Source organism: Scomber scombrus, chromosome 17, assembly GCF_963691925.1.
Source record: "Scomber scombrus chromosome 17, fScoSco1.1, whole genome shotgun sequence".
In the NCBI taxonomy this organism is placed as follows: domain Eukaryota; kingdom Metazoa; phylum Chordata; class Actinopteri; order Scombriformes; family Scombridae; genus Scomber; species Scomber scombrus.
Genome location: NC_084986.1, coordinates 4,241,574 through 4,263,929, shown reverse-complemented (window position 1 = coordinate 4,263,929; position 22,356 = coordinate 4,241,574). Strand labels below are relative to the sequence as shown.

General features: G+C 37.6%; 2 protein-coding genes across 4 annotated transcripts; both read right to left on the bottom strand.

The window, feature by feature from the left end:
- Positions 1-9,274: 9,274 nt before the first annotated feature.
- Positions 9,275-12,978, bottom strand: LOC133997788 (hepatocyte nuclear factor 3-beta-like). The gene is made up of 2 exons (XM_062437496.1): positions 12,693-12,978; positions 9,275-11,161 (listed from the first exon to the last, which is right to left on the bottom strand). Exons 1-2 carry the CDS (start codon positions 12,759-12,761, stop codon positions 10,028-10,030), a joined length of 1,203 nt encoding a protein of 400 aa, XP_062293480.1. The 5' UTR covers positions 12,762-12,978; the 3' UTR covers positions 9,275-10,027.
- A 4,372-nt stretch (positions 12,979-17,350) lies between these two features.
- LOC133997758 (protein CEBPZOS-like) lies at positions 17,351-20,297 on the bottom strand. 3 transcript variants are annotated; one of them, XM_062437465.1, is made up of 4 exons: positions 20,192-20,297; positions 19,143-19,260; positions 18,476-18,520; positions 17,351-18,135 (listed from the first exon to the last, which is right to left on the bottom strand). In XM_062437465.1, the coding sequence occupies exons 2-4, from the start codon at positions 19,258-19,260 to the stop codon at positions 17,996-17,998; spliced, it is 303 nt and encodes a 100-aa protein (XP_062293449.1). In that variant the 5' UTR covers positions 20,192-20,297; the 3' UTR covers positions 17,351-17,995. The 3 variants fall into 3 exon arrangements, 2 of the variants coding, with proteins under 2 accessions (XP_062293449.1, XP_062293450.1); XM_062437466.1 differs by lacking the exon at positions 20,192-20,297 and having other exon boundaries at positions 17,351-18,078; positions 19,143-19,405; XR_009927310.1 differs by lacking the exon at positions 17,351-18,135 and having other exon boundaries at positions 18,152-18,520.
- Positions 20,298-22,356: the final 2,059 nt, after the last annotated feature.

The following is a 22,356-nucleotide window of genomic DNA, read 5'->3' as shown; positions in this document are numbered from 1 at the left end:
TGTTTCCCCCTTGATGAATTATAATAACTTTGATGATAACCTGAATTTTCATCTAGTGTCATCATCACATAGAAATTTAAAGTTGTCCTACTCTGAATCATTTCCAATTTAAATTAAACCCTGGTCTCCAGTAAGGGTTGATGCTGTGGGTTGGTGTGAATCAGTGTGTTGTCTCTGACTTCCAGCCTCCCATGTTTGCTCAGCAGCTTTACATCAGCCTGGTGGAGTGAGCGGCAGCAGCCAGATAACTGGAGGCTGCAGGGTTTTTAATACAGTTAATCATCCTCTCTGCTCTGCTTTGTTCAGCGTCAACATCGGTGACGAGTATCCGCAATGTTTCGTGTTGGTTTCATGGGTGACACGAGGCCGCGGGTCAGAAAACAGAAGCTTTCATGTTTCTCTGCCACCAGTGTTCAGGCTTCATGGTGGATTTGCTGCATTTAACTACAACTCTACCTACAACCCTAACCCTAACCTACTCTAACCCTAACCCTAACCCTAACACTCTAAAAAATAGTTTGTTTTTAAGGCACGTTCATTTACATAACTCACAACTGCAATTTAGTGTGATTTCTGTAATGCATTAAAAAACATTGCACTGTACAAAACATTAAAACACATATTATAAACATACAAATCAAATTAAAACATAAACACAGGCAAAAAATACAAAATGTGCATATGTAAGTAAGAGGTGGATAATGATAAGTGCTTTAGATACAATTTAAATGGTTTTAATTTATATTTAAAATGGCATTAATTATGTTATTTGATCATTTGGAGGCAGTGGAACAAGTTGTAAACACTTCATAAAGTCGTTATGGCTAATGTGTTAGGGTTAGGGTTAAAACAGTCTATTCAGCAGACTCATTAGCATTTATTTGTGTCCACCTGCCATATATAAATCATAATTATAATTTTCTATATATACTCTTTATTTAATGCTCGTTTGGCCTTCACAAACTCCTGAGGAAATATTTGGATCTTTAGCTGCTAAATGTTTCACCAACTAGTCGCTAACTCTGTTTTTCTGCTGTTTAGTGTAGGCCAGGTACTGTAGGCTACAGTGAGATTATGAGAACTAGTTAACTGAAAACAGCTGCTTCTGGAAACAAGGCTGACGAGACTGAACCAAAAAAGTGAAAGTTGTGCAGTGTAAAATCCAAATCAATGAGCTGAAAGATACTAGAAAGTTCAGAGCTGAAGGGAACGACAATCAGTCTGGTGATAAATATTTCTGGGCCTCTCTCTACAGGCAACAACTTTCACATTATACACAGTTGATCCATTATTAATACAGACATGTTGATTCGTGCAGCTTTAAAAGTAATTAAAGTCAGTACTTCTGTTGAAGTTTGTTCCAGCTCTGTGATACCTGTAATTAAATACTGGTTTGATATGTTTAGTTTGGACTCTGAGAACAATTATTAGACGACTACCAGATGATTTTAAGAGTTTATAGATATTATAGATTAGCAGGAGACTAAATATTCAATATAATCTTCAAGTTTATTGATTTATTATCAACAATTAATTTTAATTTCAGTTCAACATTAAACCCATATCAAGAGTCACTCTTGTAGTTACTTTGAAATCATTATCACTGGACTTTAATATTAGAATATTTTCAAGTGCAGATTTAAATGAGTGTTTCTCATCTTTGATCTCAGTGTAAAAAATAGTTTCCTGCTCCAATGTTGAAGTGATGAGAACAAACAGGGAATTTGTGGTCTCACAGTGGTGGGACGTCTTTGAACCACAGATATTTAAAAGAAAAAACGGGTCCATGTTAGATAAACAGCAGTTTGCCATTCATGGAGATTCACAATGACGCTTTCTTAAGGTGAAAAAGAGCTTAAGCGTCAATCTGGTGCCTTTCAGACCTCCAGACCGGCCACCCAGAGAGCTCTGGATCTGAGGGTTTAGGGTGGGGATAAAAATTGGCGGGGCAACGGTCAACTATGGCTAAACGTCAGAGTTATTGGCCTAAATAGCATCTTCATTCTCCCACATTTGAAGTGCAGACATGCTCTTTGAGTGCTGAATATCAGGCTGAATATTTAGCTTTTTTTAAAGATGAACTGCAGCGCCACGTGCAGCACTAAACTCTGCCAACCGTCTGTAGGCCCACGCCATCCAGCCAAATAAAACAAGCCAGAGCAGGTCACCTGACAGTACAGTTTTACAGAGAAAAGGCTTTAAATGACATGAAACCAGTTATATGTAGTGTTGTCTAATAGCTGGCGACGCAGACCCGCCTCAACAAAAAGGCGGCAGAGACGGCGCCTTGATTCATGGGAACGCAGTGGCTCTGCCTTTGTGGCGGCTCCTCCACTGAGCAAATACTCCAAACTGTTCATTCCCCGCCGGCCCTTTCTCTCCTTCAGCACATTGTTTGTGCCCTCGCATTTCATTCAGGCTGGTGGGGGAGATTGCTCTCAGAGCCACTGAGCAAACAGTGGAGAAAGGAGCCTGCCATCTTTACTCTGTTCCCAGGAGAACTTGCCTTTTTTATTTTTTTATTTGAGCTCCAAGCTGTCGAGCTGAGCCAGGAGTTTGATGTCAGAAAGCTGAATTAATTGCTTTAAGCCAAAGGGGCGGGCCCGCCGTCTCCAAATGCTCCACAAAATGTTTTTTCGGAGATTATTAAAGCTTTCTCGTTACACAAGGTGTACAAATATTGGGCCGTAGAAAGAGTCCAATGCTGTTTTCAGCCTTTTATTTATGGTTTTGAGTAACTTCAAACAAAAAAGAAAAGAAAAATCGTGGATGTTTTGCTCGCTCTAAGTGAACAGTTTTTAAGGATTATGTCTAAAGATTATTTTAGTTGTGACTTTCCTCCAGAGAGAGAAGCAGGTACACAAGAAAACCCAGTATAGCTGGCAAAGGACCATAAAACCAATATCTCAGTATGGCGGAGCACATTTACAAATCATGTTATTTACATGACAGCGTATGAAAATCAGACTTGCAGATGATGATAGTTTTATTTATTTGATTTAAGTCGTGTTGTTGTTGTGTGATACTGCATTTCAAAGTGTTGGAGGATCTGAAAAGCCTTCCTAAACATAAGATCCTATAGTTTTCTCCTTCTCTGGTTCAAATCTTGTAAGAATTGATTTCATATGGAATTCATTTTTCATACTCAAAACAACTCAGCAATGCACTTCTGTAAAGTTGGGGGTCTCAAAAGAGACGGGTAGAAGAACAGTAAATAACTTTAAAGATCCTTTGACTTTTCATCTTACATCTGGTTAACAAATGTAACTTGTCCACTACTTTTGTTTATGAGCTAGTAACTGCAAAACCTTCAACCTTAGCTCTATATCATTTGTTTAATTCTAATTGCCAATTGTTAGCATCCTGACCTACTAAACTAGGATAGTGAACATGGTAAAGATAATACCTGCTAACATTAATATCAGCCTCACAAAGCTGCTACTGTAGCATCACGAATTATTAGCTTCCTCCTATTTTATCCAGAAGTAAGAATATGAGGTGAGCAGTTGTCTCTCTGTCTCTTGCGATTTGAATGTCGCATTCACGTGAGAATTATAACATTTTAAGTTAATTTTGGAGGTGACAAGGGTTATATCCAGAGATCTCCAGTTAATTATGAGTAATCTGACAAGAATAGTTTGCATTACCAGCAAAATAAATAGGAAGCCCCAAATGAAGCTGACTGACCTGTATACTGTCAGGATAAGATATGTGTAGTTTTAGGTATTTCATTTTGTTTCTTTTCTTTTTACTTCTGTACTGAAGTGTATTATATACTTAAAAGTGAGATATTATGCTTTTTTGTGATTTTCTTATTGTTATTTTATACTGCTGTTCCAAAACTTGAGGTGAACATACGTAAAAAATGCTACCTGCAAGTCAAAATTCAGGGCTTCAATCTGGTCTGAACTCTTCGTTTGCAAAGTTACCTCCACTTCCTCCTCGTAATGATGTCAGCCTGTTTGCAAATGGCCACAAACAACAGTCCGTCTTGTAGGCTTTGTTGCTGAGGTTGTTCTTTTTCGCATCAGATTTCAGCTCCAAACATGTACAGATGTATTTGAGAAGTTTTGAAGTAAAGAATAAGAAAAATAAGTGAAATCTTGCCTTTATAGTTTGTTTACGTAGCCTGCACGGACCAAAACAGCCGGTTTCAGACAGAGGCTGAGCTGAAGGGCTGCAATAAAGAGCCAGTATAAGATACATATTGGATCCCCAGAATATAAATTATAAGGGTTTTTAATTTCAGTGGTATCTTGTTACCACATTTTTCGATTTTTTACATGTTCTTGTGCCACTTTTATGTTTTGGTGAGCCAAAGGCAATTTTCCACTCTAGTAGACAATAAAAAAGGAAAAATCCAAAGGAAACTATTTGCTCCCACTCATTTATGTTCAGTGAGTAATCCATCAGAGAAAACACAACACGAGAAAATTTCTGTTTGATTCTTATGTTCTGTTTTTATATCAGTGCTGCATGAATGTCCAACTAAATGTGTTAAACTTCAAAGGAACACTGGTGTTCTCCGTTGATGTTTGGGTGTGGTTTTGGTGTTTGCCTTTAATTCTTTGCTGTGAAGAATGAAACCTGACTGGATATAAGTGAGGTTTTTCTAGCTGAACCTCTGTTGAAGTGTTTAATATTCAACATGAGCCGGTGTCTGTTTGAACGTCATGCATTGATCCTGTGTGTAAAGTTAATGAACAACCTGCCATGTCTGCAGACGCTCTTTTCTCTGAAAGCTCTCAGACAGCTCATGAAAACCCGTCCGGGGGTCATTTCACTGCTGCCTCTCCGTCTGCAGCTTTCTTCCAACATCACGATCATCAGTTATATTTCATAACAGGAAAATGTTTTATGATTGGAGTCTGACTGAGCGGCTGTGGGGTTGACCTCGACTCTACAGGTCAACTTCAATTCCTGCAAAAACCAAATTCTCTTTCAGGCTGCTGAACCAAAAAAAAGCTGTTAGCAGCAATGGAGGAATTACTTCTTTACTGCAGTAAAATGATTGATGTGTCATGGAAAAATACAGCATTACAAGTACAAGTCCTGCATTCAAAATACAGTTAACAGCAGTATGGTTTTCTGGGTTACTTAATTAGTTGCAGTGCACAATTTTATAAACTACATGTTTTATATATTGCAAAACAACTGACTACAGCTGTGAATTTAACATACTGAAAATAACTGTTTACAAAAACAAACACAACCACAGCTGCAGTATACTGGGTTATCTTTGCCCAGTATTAATGGATTGATTTGACCCAGTATAGTCAAGTCAAGTCCATTTTTATTTGTATTGCCCATTATCACAAATCACACATTAGACTCAGGGGGATTTACAATTTGTACAGCAGTACAACATCCCCTGTCTTTAGAGCCTTGATTCAGATAAGGGAAAATCCCCCCAAAAAACCCTTTAATGGAGAAAAAAGTGTAAGTGCTATTATTGTTGGGGGATTTTTTTTTAATGTTATTATTTTTTAGCCACTTTTAGATACAACAAGCTTATGTTTCACTTTGAAATTGTCACAGAGATTACACAATCACTAACAAATTGTGACATGTTAGTTCAAAAATAGCATGAGTAGTGCAACCATACCAGATTTTAGTTTGAGTAAACAACCTGTCAGCAGCTTTCAACCCTCAGCCCACTGCTTCTTATTAAATTGAGTCACAAATATGAAGAAAAATCCTTTAAACAGTTCAGTTTTTTCCTAAACCAGCTGGACACTGCTGTATATAGTGCTAGTGTCAATAGCCTTGCTAGTTGGGTAGTTGGGGCGGCAGTAGAAAACAAACATTTCATTTAAAAAACAAAGATGTTGCATTTACTGTCATGAAAAGGTGGAAAAGCAAGAAAATATACCTATTTGAATCTCTGTTAAAAAAAAAAACCTGTTATAAAAATTGTCACTATATTTTATTTTTTTACCAATTGATTCGTGTTCAGATGTTCAGCTCTAGAGACTACTGTTCCTACTACTGCTACTATTACTACTGCTACTTAGTCTATCCATCCATCCATAAAACACATAACTATATTCATAAGTACCTCACAGGCCTCTCACAACCTTTTTATAACTGAGCATTTTAGGTTTGAATACATGACTTAATTTAGTAGAGAACGGCCTTTAAATGGTAAATCTCTTCCACAGTCAGTGACAGTTTGTTATCTGTCCAACAAATCATCATATTTAAACACCCACCTAGGTCGATTGTACCTGCACGCCAGAATGAGCAATAATATGCTGATTTCCAAATCACTGTTACAGAATAATGGTGTTTCATAATGTGACGACGCTGCGGTTAAGGTCTGGTTAGGTTTAGGCCCAAAAAACACTTGGTTAGGTTTAGGGTAAGATCTTGGTTTTGGTTAAATTGATCACTTTCCTACTTCTTTAAAGTTACACAACCTTTGGGTTAGGGTTAGGGTTAGGGTTTAGGGTTAGGGTTAGGGTTAGGGTTAGGGTTAGGGCAACTGTATACACCATGACAGAAAAATGTCCCACATTGCGGTTTAACAAGCAGTAAACTGCGGCCTCCTGTAGCTAAACGGGAACAGCTCCAGTCTTTGCCATCAATCTATCTACGTATCTATCATCCACTCATCCCACCTCCTCCTCCTCAAATAAAGAAGGGTCTATCTACAGTCTTGCAGACCTATGACACACAAACGTAAATGTAACTACAGTTGAATTTTAAACCCACACTGTCATTTTTCTTGTGGGGACAGGCTGGTCTGTCAGTGCAGATAAACATCACGTCATGGATCAAGTGTTTGGTTATGGGTGGATTGACGATCACTGAAGCACACAGTTTACTTCAGCTTTTTTTTTAGAGTCAATTAAAATAAATTTCCTCTAAATTATCAACATGTATAAACAGAAGTCTGAAATTAAAATGGGTGGACAACATCTGAAGGAGTAAAGCTTATTTAACCACAACTGTTATGTTTTCATAACATTTAGAAAAATATATATATATATTTAAATCCATTTATTTGAGGATTTGAGGAGTGAATATTTTAATTCAGTGGAGTCAATCCTTTCATATATCAAATGTTTAAAACATTTTGTCAAGATTTTTAGGTTTTTAGATAAATATCAGTTTTTTTACTTACCAAGACAAAAATTATTAACAGATTTTTAATTTAGTATTTGATGTTAGGCCTACACTACAAGTCCTCTTTAACTCCTCACAGTGATTTTAATGAAAAGTTGGATGTTGCCCATGATATCTTTCCTTTATTTATCCGATAGACTGCACCTATTTTACAAATAACATTATGTTTTTGTATATTTAATGGTGGATCTTTTCAAAAATCATCATCATCTTTGCAGATCACAATTCGGAAGCTATGATTGAAACATTAAGGTAAAAGGAGACAATAATACAGCTTCCCAGTTCCCAAAGTGTTTTCATCCCATTATAGACGTCAGATATTGTTTTTTGGTAGCAGCACAAATGGTAATGTCCAACACTGGAATATCTCATCAGCTATTGAATAGTTGTTGTGAAATTCGGCACAGCCGGTCATCATCCGAGGAAGATGAATCCTCAAAACTCTGGTGATCCTCTGTCTTTTCCTGTAGCGCCACCATGAGGCAAACATTTTTGTCTTTTAGTGAAATATCTCAACAACTATTTGATGGGTTAGCCATGAAATATGGTACAAACGTTCACGGTGCCCAGAAGCTGAACTTTCATGATTTTAGCGCCCCCCAGGTGGTCAGTTGGAGTTATCCTGTGAAATATCTCAACATCTGCTGGATTGATCGGCACAATATTTGGTGCAAACATTCTTGTTCCCCAGAGGATTAATCCTAAAAACTTTGGTGAACCTCTGACTGTTCCTCTAGCGCCACCCTCAAGTTGGAATTTGTGGTTTTGAGTGAAACGCCTCATCAACTATTGGGTGGATTGCCGTTACACTTAGTGCAGACATTCATGTCCCCTTCAGGATGAACGGTGATAACTTTGGTCGTCCCTCTAGCTCCAGCATCGAGTTAAATTTTGATGTTTTATGACCAAATACCTGCAAAACTAATGACAAGCAAAGCCTAGACTGTACTTTTGTTTAGTGCTAATTGGTGAATGTTAACATGCTAAACTGAAAATAGTGAACATACTTAACATACCAAGCAGCACCTGTAACATCTTGAGGCTGAAACCAATGCACAAGCACCTTAAAGTGTCATCTATGGCTGCTAATTGACTCCCATTCAGAAAGCCTTAAAGAGTCTCAATCTCTTAATTCAGGCCCTCTAATAATTGCTAAACATCGTCTTAGTGTACTGACATTAGCTCAAAGCCATGCTGCAGCTTCACACCATAGCTGTAAAGTCTGTTTGTAACTCCCTAAAGCTAACATCACCTGTACACAACGTAATGGATCTAAAATCTTCCCGTATTAAAGGCCTTGACCAGCTGACCTGAGAAGTCTTATCTGCTGCTGTCGAACATCACTTCTGTCTGGCGTTAATGAGCTGCAAAAGGAGAACATTTCACCTTTCCAGTGTCTATTGTTCTTGTTGTTATCTGCTGACAGCTTTATCTGTCTCTGCAGGTGATAATCAAACCTTTTAGTGCTGATGTCACCTCTTTACTGAAAGACTGGATCTAATGTTATTAGCAGGTCTGTGTGTGCATGCTGGGGCGGGTCATTTCTCTGTCAGTGTGTTTTGTTTCTTACTGGTGGAACATGACTAAGTTTATTTACTCAAATACTGTACTTGATTACTATTTTGTTGTACTTGACTTGATTCTTTTCATTTGAAGATACCTTATACTTCCACTCTACTACATTTCAGAGCTAAATGTTGTATTTTCTACTCCACTACTACACTATTTTCCCCCCGATGTAGATACCAGAAGTAAAACAGATGAATGTATTTGATATTTGTAATTTTGCAATTAATATTTATGTATTTTCACATAAGCATGACTATGAATGCATCATGTTTACTTGTTAAAGGACTATTTAGTGTACTATTGCTACTTTTGCATTGGTCTTATTACTACACTGCAGTAATAACTACTACATGTTTTTAGCTATTACTTGCATATTTGTACTGATTTTAGATTACTTTAGAGATCTGGTTTCACTTGTTTGTCATTCATTAGAAATCTGTTTTTGTAAAACAGTACAACATGAAAAATTGGAAAAGTGAATATTTTTCATATGCACTGTATATAATAAACAGATTGGGTACATTTGCATACATACTTTTAATGATTTAAGTAAAATTTTCAGCTAATATTTTTGTACTGTTACGTAACCCTTACAGCCACCCAAATCTGACCCATTTTTACATTTTAGAGCAATAAAAACACCCTAAACATTTTTGGGGCTGAAATTTTATGAATCAGAAAATATTTTTTAAGAATACATTTTTATGCACTTTTATGGTCAACAATACACATTTTTGTACAAACAGAGTGTTTCAGGTTAAATTTGACCCGTATTTATTTAAAATGTTCAAAAATCTACATTCAAAAATTTAAATTACTATGGCTCTAATGGCCTCCTGTTATTAGACCATGAAATGCTTAATAGGCTTTTAATAAACTCTAATGCCTAAATAATACAGTCTGCTCTCTGAAAGCTTCATTAACCATTTATCACCCATTTATTGATGACTGATGAGATATTTGACGAGGGAAAATTACATTTCAGAAATTTAGAGAGTTAGTAACTAGATATTATAGAGTATTAACAATAGCCTATGTAAGGGTTAATGTATTATTTCTACTTTTATTCAAGATCTCAATACCTCTTCCACCACTTTTTACTGCCCAAATAATGCATCTGTATTTAAAAGGCTAACCACACCTTTGTGAGGTAAATTGGAAGGAAAAACTGGAATAAATTAAATAAAAACATCAAGTTTTTTCATATAAAGATGTTTATCTGTTGCACGTATACAAACACACTAATGACAAATCCTTCAGGCCTTCAACAAAACACTTTCTCACATTTACAAATGTACAAAAGTCAGATGTATATTTCAGGAGGAGTTCATTACGGGCCTCTTGTGTACACGCCGTGGTAGTAGTTGGTGTCGGTGTGCATGGGATCCAGGCCGGTTTTGGCCGCCACCAGCGCACCGGACACCGGGCAGCCGTAGCCTCCGTACTGCACCCCCGGGTCCAGCTTGTGGTGCTGCGGCTCGGACATCAGGTTGTTGATGGAGAACGGGTGGTTGAAGGAGTAGTGGTGAGGGTGAGGGTGAGGGTGAGGGTGGTAGTGGTCCGGTGGTTTTAGGTGGGCGGCCTCGTGCAGCAGCAGCGGGTGATGATGATGATGATGATGGGAGAACAGGTGTTGTGTGTGCGCGAGCGGGGAGGGCACACGCACGGGGCTGGCGCGGCAAGGTTTTAAGTCGACTCCTTTTACATCCGCACTGGAGGTCGGAGGGGAAGTTGAGGAGGAAGAGGAGTGAGGGGAGTCTGATCCACTGCTGGGGACCGAGCCGCCCTCCGAGCCCGGTTTTGCCCCCGGTTCCTTGTCACCTGAACCGGAACTCTTCTCGCTCTTGAAGCGCTTCTGCCGCCGGAGGTAGCAGCCGTTCTCAAACATGTTCCCGGAGTCCGGGTGCAGGGCCCAGAAGGAGCCTTTCCCCGGTTTGTCCGCGGATCGGGGAACCTTGATGAAGCAGTCGTTAAAAGACAGCGAGTGTCTGATGGAGTTCTGCCACCGCTGCTGGTTCTGCCGGTAAAACGGGAACAGGTCCATGATCCACTGGTAGATCTCGTTTAACGTCAGCATCTTGCAGCCGGACTGCTGGATGGCCATGGTGATCAGGGAGATGTAGGAGTACGGCGGCTTGGCGTGCGTGTAGCTCCGCCGGTACGGTTTTGGATCTCTGGATCTGATGCTGCAGGCCTGTCCGTACACCGGGCTCATCACCGGCACGTTCCCGTACGGCGGCTGGCTGATCGGGCTCATGCTCAGGCCAGTCATCCCGCCTCCAGCCTGCACGGCCCCGGGGCTCTGAGAAACCCCGGTGGACATGGAGGACTGGCTCACTCCAACTGGGTTCATATAGGAATGTGCGTTCATGTGGCCGGTGCTGGTTATGCCAGGCGCGCTCATGTAGCTGCTCACGGAGTTCATGGTCAGACCGGAGTTCATGTTTGCTGCTGCGGTGTAACACTGAGACACAGAGAGACAGAACAAGTGTTAATGAATGCAGATATATTACATTATATAACACTAATAAGAGTTTTATAAACAACACAATTAATAATTAGAGTTGATTACAGGTGATTCAAGCAGGATCGTCATGATTGTAAGAATATACGGACTAAAGCAACATAGAAAGCATGAATGACTTCTTTAGTCTATAATAGCTGAATAATTTAAATTCTATAGTTATTTAGGCTAAACAGGTTTTGTAGGTTCATCTAAATTGAGCGTTTCGTTCAATGGAAAAATAACAATTTATTTAAGACTCAACAGAACTAAACTTTCTTGAGTTTTCATTATAATTACTTCCAGGAGATGTAGTCTCATAATTTCATACATAATTGTAAATGTTGTTTTAAAGCCAGGCAAAGAAAATATTGAATCCTGCTGAAAAATAATGGATAATTTTTAAAAAAGATGTAGAAAAATCCGTCCGGGTTTCTTCAAATCCTGAAATGTAAATGGACTTCAGTGTGATTAATGATAAGGCCCTATCTTATAATTAAATAGGGTTATTATTATTATTATTCATGATGTAATATTATGGAGATGTGATCAACACTGATGCTTCTTATAGCCTATATCTTTATTGTTAACTAATGATAATAAAATGCATAATGCGTGCAGTTATGAGTCATTTGACGCCCATTAAAACACACTGTCGTCTACTAAAGTCGAATAATTTAATCTTACAAACATAAAATGGTGAAATTTCATTTTTATGGAGGCTAACTTGTTTCGAGAAAAGCAGTTAATTAAAACCGAGTCTTTTTTTTCTTCTTTTTTTTCACAATTTTTTTTTTTTAATTTACATTTTAAATACGGTGTCATCAGTTTCAGCGTGTTTTCATGTCAATTTTGAACTATTAAATACGAAAAAAATAGGCTACGGTATTTAAAGAGTAATAATATGTATTGACAGCCTATTTTAAATTAAAATTGAATGAATGAACTTAAGCTGAAGATTTATTTTAACGAAAGTTTTCAATAAAAAAACAGATTGGGTGAATTTTGTTCAGAGTTCATTGTGGATATTTTCGTTGTTGCTGTAAAATTCACATCGAAAATTATTCTCAACGAACCTCTAATATATTTTAATCTCACTACAGAAATGAAACGTGGGCAAAAGTTACAAATTAACCACAGTCGATTTTAATTATGCAAACTGATCATAAAAAACGAAAAGCCTAACGACAATTAATATTATAATTGTAAAATAATAGATCCAAAAATCTTTTCAGGTACTTGAGATATTTAGTTTAACGTATTTAACTCTTTAACACGTGGAAGGATATGAGTGAAATACTGTTAGGCCTGTAAGAAAAAATACATTATGTTAAAACCCTTAAATGTAAATGTATGCTTCTTATCAGAGTTTATCTTCTCTGACTCAGAGAAACTATCTGCCTCTAATCGATCATTAATCACTGAGTTAATAATCTGTCTGATACTCAGCGGAGTTCACGCAGATGTTTTTCCCGGTGTAACGTGCACGGACCTCGGTCTCTCCGTAGTAGCTGCTCCAGTCTGGATGCTCGTGTCCCTCCATTTTAACTGCGCTCAGCATCGTGCACGCTCCAGCTCAACAACCGTCCAGCAGCTTCACGCGACGCGGAAAAAACAAACACACACACACACCCGCCGGTCCTCAGCTGGCAGCTTGTCTCCGTCCGGTGTATCCTACAGCTTCTGACCCGGGACAGGCGCACAGCTGCCGGGCAGCGAGCAGCGACTGTGACCGCGGGGACGGTTCCTGCTCACTGAGTGACGCTGACACCTGCGCTCGCGCTACTGAAGGGCCAGTAGCCAATCCGGTTCGTCCCTCAGACCCTCCTCGAGCTCACATCTTGATTTGAATATTCTGACATCACCACGACACTCCCGCCCTGTGGCCTACCGCCGTCTGACCCGCGAAACCGTGACAGTGAACGATGGCTTTACCTGTCCAGCGTGACGTCACTCAGGTGACTTCATACCTCACGTTACACCAAAGGTTTATTTTTTGTGTGTGTTTGAAATATTATTATTATTGTTGTTGTTGTTGTTGTTGTTGTTGTTGTTGTTGTTGTTGTTGTTGTTGTTGTTGTTGTTGTTGTTTTAGTAGTAATAGTATCCCATTCACCCTGCTTATAAGAATAATAATAATACTTTTCTTACTAAATTATTACTTAACTTAAAACTTACCTTATAAAAAACTTTAATTAATCATAGCTCACCATGTTTCTACTATGTTTTATGTTATTCTTTTTACAGATTTTATCTTATTTTAGTCAAATTTTGATATTTTATTAAATTTTACTCTCTACACCACACATTGTTGGATTTCATTTTAATAGATAGATAGATAGATAGATAGATAGATAGATAGATAGATAGATAGATAGATAGATAGATGGATGGATGGATGGATAGATAGATAGATAGATAGATAGATAGATAGATAGATAGATAGATAGATAGATAGATAGATAGATAGATAGATAGATAGATAGATAGATAGATAGATAGATAGAAACACAAAAAAATCTTAATACTAAAATCACCCAAAAGTTGTACTAAATTGAACAAATATATGTATATATATATATGAATAATAATAAAAATACTCTGTGTGCAAAAATCTAAAAGCACACAGTCTAAAAATAAAACCACAGTAATTAAACCATTAAATCATTTCTTTGTCCCCTATAAAGCATTCTGTAACTCTGTTTCTAAAGTTTTTTAAATTCCTACTCTTTATAGCCTCCAGATTCATTTAGACTCAACTTTATTGTCATTGCAGACAATAAGCAGTTGGTTTAGTTGGTTTAGTGAAGCTTTATTTACTCAGGAAATCTCACTGAGATCAAGAACCTGAGAACAGATAACAAACACAGGAGGACCACAATAAAACTGTTCTTTGTTCTCAGTCACAGTCACACAACAGCTACTATATATGCTCACACACACATTCAATGAAACAATCACAGACATTATAAAAAACTATCATTTAAATAACATGCAGGCTTATTAGAACCAGATAGTACAGATAAATTAATGTAGATACAGATGAAACAATAACAGTAAAGAAGAGACCAATAACAATAAGATGAACAATAAAGAAATATACAAATCATAGCATAAGGTGAAATAATGTAATAATAAATAATACATAATATAAAAAGCCTGATCACCTCTGGATTTTATAACAGGAAGAATGAAGAGCGGTGATTGGTCAGCAGATCTGAGAGGATGAGGAGTTCAGAAAGATAAACTGGTACTAATTCTCATAATACAATAATCTTAAAATCAACTCTGTGTCTGATTTGAAACCAATGACGAGAGACCAGTACAGAGGCGATGTCCACAAAATGAGGACTGTGGACTTTGTCCCACATCACAGTGTGTTGGAAACTCCTCCTTTTGTCAATGAATCTCATTCAGATACAAACCAAAATTGAACTAACAGACCTGTGTTTGCAATATTGTTAAAAACACATCAATGAGCCACACTGCTGCACTGGGTGACATGTTTGGGAAGGGCCAGCTCTGACTATGTTAGTGCTCTATATGTAACATTTTAGATTGCAGCCCTCCAAAAAAAATGCAACAATAGTACCTCCAGCCAGATAAAGTCCTCCTAGTCCTCCAGACAAAACGGCATGTTGGGGTCAAAGCACCATTCAATGGCAGTGTCTGAGGTACATTTAGTTTGGTGGCTGTCAAACTAAATAAAAAACTACAGAAGTCAGAGGGGAAAAGGGAAAAGTAAATGACAAAACAAACAAACATATCCCTCTCATTTGGTGACCAGTACAGCTACACAGCATGCCATGGGCCACCCCTGAGTTGGTCATGTTAGTCTGTTTAAAGACGACTCCAGAGACTATTAACAGTAATCATGTTTTCAGTCTCTAGAGAGTAGATCTCTGTAACCACTGAGCATGTCCAGGACCATTGTTCAGTTACAGCTTCATTAGCATCTTGTGCTACATATCAAAACCTCTTGACTTTGTACTACATTGTAAATTTCTCAACGAGCTTCAGTCAAGAGGTCGTGAAATGGAGCTGCAAACCACTTTACATAGAACTACTCTCCAGAGACTGAAAACATGATCACTGTTATTAGTCTTCGGAGACGTTTCTAGAGACCAAACTCATCATAATGAAGGAACATGTCACCCAGTGCAGAGGTGTGACTTATTGATGTGTCTTTAATTGTTTTTGGACAACAGCAGAGGTATAAGGCACGGAGGAATACAATATATCAGGCTTTGGATACACTCATATTGCTGGTTTGGATCCAAACATGAGATTTATTGACAAGAAGAAAAATATAGAAAATACAGAAAACCAGAATTATCCTTTAATGATCAGGGGGAAAGATTATAGCAAGTGAAACCTCTTTCAGTGTTCATATAGACACCAGTGCATAAGCGAACAAGAAATGCATGCTGGTAAATCCTTATAGAGACCAGCAGAATGGAGGCTGTCCAGGGTCTTCCTTGTTACTATTTGTGGTCTGACAGTGTGTGTTTACCTGCTGCTGAATCTGAAAGGACGACAGGACGGATGGTACACACAGCCGAGGTAGAGGGGACGAGAGGAGTGGGACCACCATGCTCTCTGCACACACACAACTTGTCCTCCCTTTGTGAACGTCAAACAACCTCAAATATTTCCCTCTTTTCCTTTTTTTCCCCTTTTTTTTTGCAGTCCAATGTTGCTCAATGAGTCAAGTAAGACCGTCAGGCAGAAGAAAGAACACAACTATTTGAGTAAAAGTGCTAAAATCTATACAAGTAATGAAAGAGTAGCTCATATAAAAAGGTACTAAAATAAAGGATGAAACAAAAGTGCAAAAAAAGAGCACAAATACAACATTATATACAGGATACTTGGTGTTAAAATATATAAATGCATGGAAGGATCTAACTCATGTGCATATGAATGATTGTATGTAATCTCAAAATGTTCTATCACAAACTTGAGGCATAAATCATAAGTCCATATAGGATTGAGCTAAATTTGTGTTAAAAACTGATGTTATCTCTCACAAATTCACTCAGATTACTCCTGCTGCTGTATCCTGATGTGTTTGTGGCTCAGCTGAGCAAATAGCATCTCCTATTTGAGTCAAGCACAGCTGGAAGTCTGTTGTCAGTCCTGAGGGAGCAGAACAGACCTGCAGGCCTCAGACCCTCCGTTTAATCGAACCTACAGCAGGTGTTAACTCACTTGCGGGAATAACTGAGTCCACATGATGGAAAATTCATCTCCACAAACCCACAAATGAGGAAGAGATGAAAAAGAGGAGAGATGGAAGTTTTTCTGTGAAAAAGAAATAACAAAAAAACCATCTTGTTTTTGTTTTTTTTACCTGGATGTTTAATGAATAATTGTGAATATTTAATATTTAATATAATATGTATTTTTTAAGTTATTAATTTAATAGTGCATTGAAAATCTTTGCTGTCTTCTCATTATTATTTCAACTCTTTGTCTTTTACCTGAAGACATTTCTCAGGTAAATCTGATTCCTTTTCCTGCATGATCTCTGCTCACCCGATATCAAGAGTTGATTATATTTTGCTGCATTGTGACAACACTGACACCTGCTGGCGAAATCCTGCAACTACAGCTGAGTTAATACAAACAACATAGTAAAGGTGTGTGTAGCTGGAGAACTCTTGGATCTGTATCCGTTTTACTATAAAAACAAATGATACACCAGTTTGAAGATGTTTTTTTTTTTCCTGTATATTTTCCAACATTAAAAATAGATTTGAAATAAAAACCCCATTAACACATACAATATGGGTAAATAGCAGATTTAAAAAATGTTTATATTATATATATAATAATGATATTTAAAAATACTATATGCTATTATTTGAACAAGTATTACTTGTGTTATTGAGACATTCAGATTAACATAAAGGGAAGTGTGTCCGAGAGGGGCTTCACTTAAAATCAGCTGATCAGTCCTTTACAGCAGGAAAATCAACTCATCTTTATCTTTTTAAGTCCTGTCCTGTTAGTTACATGTTCAGCTTGTAGATGAACAGACTTTAATATGGTTGAATTAGATTTTATATATTTTACTGTAGCTGTGACTAGAGTACACATGAACCAACATCAAGCTCGATCATCACATTAAAAAAAGAAAAATACATGTATGAGAGAAATGTTTTTATTGAGTTTGCTGGATACCAGCAACATTTAATAACTTCTCCACAGAGACAAAATCTGCTTCAAACACTCACTACATGAATAAATTAGGGCTGAGAGATGGACTCAAATTACACACAATACTGATATTATCCTTAATATGACAAATATTACTTATTATATGATCAAACTGGTGTTTAAAGTTATGAACTGCCTTCTGATCTGTATCACATCAGGAGACTCTTCATGTGTAAAATTCCAACTTTAAACAACATTCTTTGTTAAATTAAATTACATTTTTGTGGATTTTGTCGTCCTTTTACAGTGTTGTTGAGCTGAGAAGGGAACGACTACAGCGACTCCTTAAACATACACATCCACATAAAAATGGTGTTAAAACAGCTTTAAATGACTTTGATTACAATGTTGTATCCGGTTCCTGAGACCAGAGGTAGTGTATGATGTCCCCTTTCAGGCCTGAAGCAGCTCTAGTGGGAGTCTCAACGTGACAACTGGATCCAAGGCTGCGACAGAAGAAGGCCACGTTTAACAAGAAGACGTTCGGCCAGGACTGGGAGCAAGATGTTCGGGAAGAAGAAGAAGAAGTAGCCGCTGTGCGTTTTTGTGTGGACTGTAAAATGACGGACACCTTCAGTCCTGTTTGGCCGCCCAGGCTTCGTGGTCTCTCTCTCGGATGCCGTAGACGCCGGCCCACTCGTTGGACTGGTAGTAAACTGGGAGGAAACAGAGCAGAAACTCGTTTTCAGACCCTGACATGATCTGAAGAGAAGCTATATTTAAGTTTTTTGTCAAAGATCACAGTCCAATTTGGTACATTATGTATTGAGCCAATCATTTATTTCCTGTCACATTTATCAATATTAATAAGATCTGTTTAAACTGCACTTAACCCTCAATTTTTTATCATTGATGTGAAGAGCAGAGCTGTTTCAAATTTTGAAGGTTATATAAATATGCACAAGTGAATCTTCAGTTCAATCAGTGTCATGTTGGATTGTCGCCTCTAATGAAACCTTTTCCTCTTAACTTCTGTCAGTCTGATCTCGACACAAAGACAGAGATTTGGTATATTTATGATAGAGTATGAATATCTTCATCTGCTGCTCTTACCTTCAAGGACTGATGGAAGCCTCCTGTTCATTGTGCTCCTGAAATCTGCAGGAGCAGGAAATGAAATACGACTTTTTAGAGTAAATTCTCTCAAATATATAAGTGAGTTTCAGCTCATTTTTTCACTTTCCTCCAACTTTACTGTTTTGGTTCACTCTTAGCGCTCTCATAGCGTCGTTTTAAGAAAAGAGCTGTAAAAAGTCATTGTACACTACCTGCTCAACCCCAAACAGCAAACAGACACAGTTATCTGTAGACTAGCTGGTGAACATAGTGGAACATTTAGCAGCTTAAAGAGCCAGATATTTCCCTCAGGAGTTGGTAGAGATCAAAAACAAAGCTAAAAGAGAGTGAATATTGGACTTACATTCAGCAGGTGGACAGAAACACGACTCCAAATGAATAATAATGTTGATCAGTAACTGCTGGATGTGGAAATAAGCGACTGATTGTTTCTTTTGATCCCAAATGGCCCAAAAAGGGTTTAATTCATATAAGCAGCATTTCTGGGACCAGCAAGAAGGGAAATTAGTAATCTAATATACACCTGTTTCAATTAAATAAACCCCGGTACTCTCTGCAGTTAAGGTAAATGATATTCACTATTCGATGGCTCTTCAGCGTGAGTCTTAACACCGATGATTCGTTCACAGAATGTAACCGATACCTTGACTGTTGTTCATCTTGTGAAAAAGAGCGTAGGCCCCGAAGACGCCCAGCAGCTCCAATGCGATCACTCCTTTCATGAGTTTCTTGGCCAGAGGCTCCAGAGGTTTGGGAGGCATCTGTAAGAGAGATCAACACATACAAACACAACTTTATACACATTTTCCTTCCTTCCACATAGCCTCTTATTTAATTTTGCAACTTGAAGCTTGAACTTGTTTGAGAAAGTGTCATCACTGCATAACACCGCAGCTCAGAGACTGAACTATCATCTATAACTGAATCATCATTTTGAGTCACTTTTAATAATAACAATGTGGTTCCAGCTTCTCAAATCTGAATATTTTCTGTTTCTTTAGTCCTCTATTACAGTAAACTGAATATTGTTGGGTTGTGGACAAAAAAAAAAGACATTTCAAGATGTCATCTTGGGCTTTAAGAAAGAGAGTGAGCTTCAGTATTAATAATCTAATGATGTCATATATAATAATATATCAGTCAGAGGACCAAACCACTACTTTTACTGTAATACTGCATACTACATCACTCATAATACTGCAGTACTTTTACTGTAATACTGCATACTACATCACTCATAATACTGCAGTACTTTTACTGTAATACTGCATACTACATCACTCGTAATACTGCAGTACTTTTACTGTAATACTGCATACTACATCACTCATAATACTGCAGTACTTTTACTGTAATACTGCATACTACATCGCTCATAATACTGCAGTACTTTTACTGTAATACTGTATACTACATCACTCATAATACTGCAGTACTTTTACTGTAATACTGTATACTACATCAAGCCCGTACTTTAACTGTAGTAGGATTTTTCATGCATGACTTTCAATGGAGTATTTTTACATTGCTTCTTCCACCACTGGAGTAAAGTAATGTTAAATATTAATTAAATCCATTAACATAGCAGCATCTTCATTTTGAGACGTTATAAACATGAACTACAGCAGTTTTATCCTTCAATAATAAAATGATAACTTCTCTTTACGTACTCCTCCTTTAAGATAAACTTACCTTTAGATTCTCGGTAGATAAAACAACTTAATGTCTCTTATAAACAAATACAAACACTTGACGTTGCTCAAATTAAAGGTGAAATCTTGTGTCAGAGCGTCCTTGTGTTGTAATACCGGAACTAAAAGAAAACATGCAGCTCCTTCCTCTATACGGAAGCGCTGTTCTTCTTCTTCTTCTTCTCTGATGTTTAAAGGCAGCTTGCATCCAATATGTTGCACTTACTGCCATCTAGTGGATTTAACTACTCATACCACATCCCAGCTTTCAGGAAGCTCGGTTGTTTTTTTGTTGTTGTTTGTTTAGTTTAGTTTTTAACTTTATAGTGAAGACAAATCTAACAAGCAGAACAATTTCCAGCACAAATGCACTTTGTGACTGAGCAAAAACAATAAAGTATACAGTATAACACCAGAAAAAACAAAAACAAAAACTGCAAAGCCATAGGAGAAAAAACAAACAAACAATCAGTTACAATTTTCTGGGGTCTGATTAAGAGGAAGAAAAAAACAGACAAATGCTCGTACAGACACTGTGCCTTTTTAGATTTGATATCTTTCAATGAGTCAAAAAATATAGAAAGCTCTTTTTTTTTTAAAAACAGGAAATGTGGGGTAACATAACATTCATGAATTACGTTATAATGTGATTATCCCCGTTTCCACTAAGGAAGTTCCTGGTCAAATTTAGGAGGCATAGTCATAGGCAAGTCATAGTTGGTCTCAAACAGAGGTGGACTCTCTGTGATGTGTACTACACTTTCTCTGTATGCCACAGTGTCACGAAACGGTCCACTGCTGGTTTGTGGAGAGGGGTGCACATCATGCCGTCTCTCTGATGTGAATATTTTCCTCTAGCTGTTAGTCTGTGAATGTTCTGGACTTTTTATAGGTCTATGAAGACGGTACGCCTGATATCCCCTGGGCTTCATACATGTCTGACCAGTCTGTGCCAGTCAGACACGCAAGAACTGATGAAGCCCCTTGGCTTGCTCCAATTAATTATGCCGTCTATATGGAGATTTAGTTTCTTTTATTTGGCCGGTGACTGGTTAATTCTTTGTCCACAGATGCTTACTTGTAAAAAGCAAAAACATTTGAATAGGCCTATAAAGAAAAGGGAACCGAATATGCCACAAGTTTGGTAATCAACAATTGAGAAAAATGGGAGAAGGAGACACATTGCTGATTATAGGAAGTAGATAGTGTATTTCTGCATTTTGAGAGTTAAGAGTGTGAGAAGTAGAGAGAAAGACAGACAAGCACAATGGTTGAACTCAGATGGATTAAAATGTCTTTATTTCTGATTCTGGGGCTTCAGTTTACTGAGGAGACAGAACATCCCAGTTTCTAAGTATCTTTGTCAGACAGCTGTGACCTCTGACATCTGACCTCTTAAGTTCTGGTTGCCCGTCACATTACTGATCAATAAATGTATCTGTCAGTCACAGTGGATGAGGGAGAAATACACTGTCAGAAGTGAATACCTTAACTTAAACCCGTTTTTGGCTGCAAGAAATTCAGAGACAAACAGCTGATCACTGCCTACATACAGTCCAGTCGGTACGTATTTAAACATTTACAGTTGCTGCTCAAATTTAAGATGAAACGCTTTAATACAGTATCCATTATTTTATTTCAAACTGAATGTGCTGAAGCATAGAGCCTGACAAACAAAAAATGTGTGACTGTCCAAATACCTAATGAGTAAGAGTAAGAAAGAGGAAGTGACACACAAAAATTACAGGAAGAAGATGTCTCAACACTCCAGATCCACTAAGATCCTCTACAGCTGCTCTTTAAACTCTTCTCAATATCACCATTAAAACCTTTGTGGATGCTGCTTTTAGCCAAAACTTCCTAAAACGATGGACGACTCTGCTGTTAAATATTAAACCTGCTGACTCAGTGGACAATTTTAAACAACAACTCAAAACTTTTAAATGTTAAAATTACTACAGACTGATGTAAAGATTTAACCAAAATATTTGTGTATTTTATAGATTTGAAGTTTTAATATGAAATACTTTCTGGTTGAGATGCTGCAAATGATAAACATGAAGTATTTTCTCAGTGTACAATTTCTGGGCTTTATTCATTTGTCCAGGTGTGAAGGCCACACCAATAACGACTAAATCAACAATTCAAAGCAGCGCAAAGGCAGCT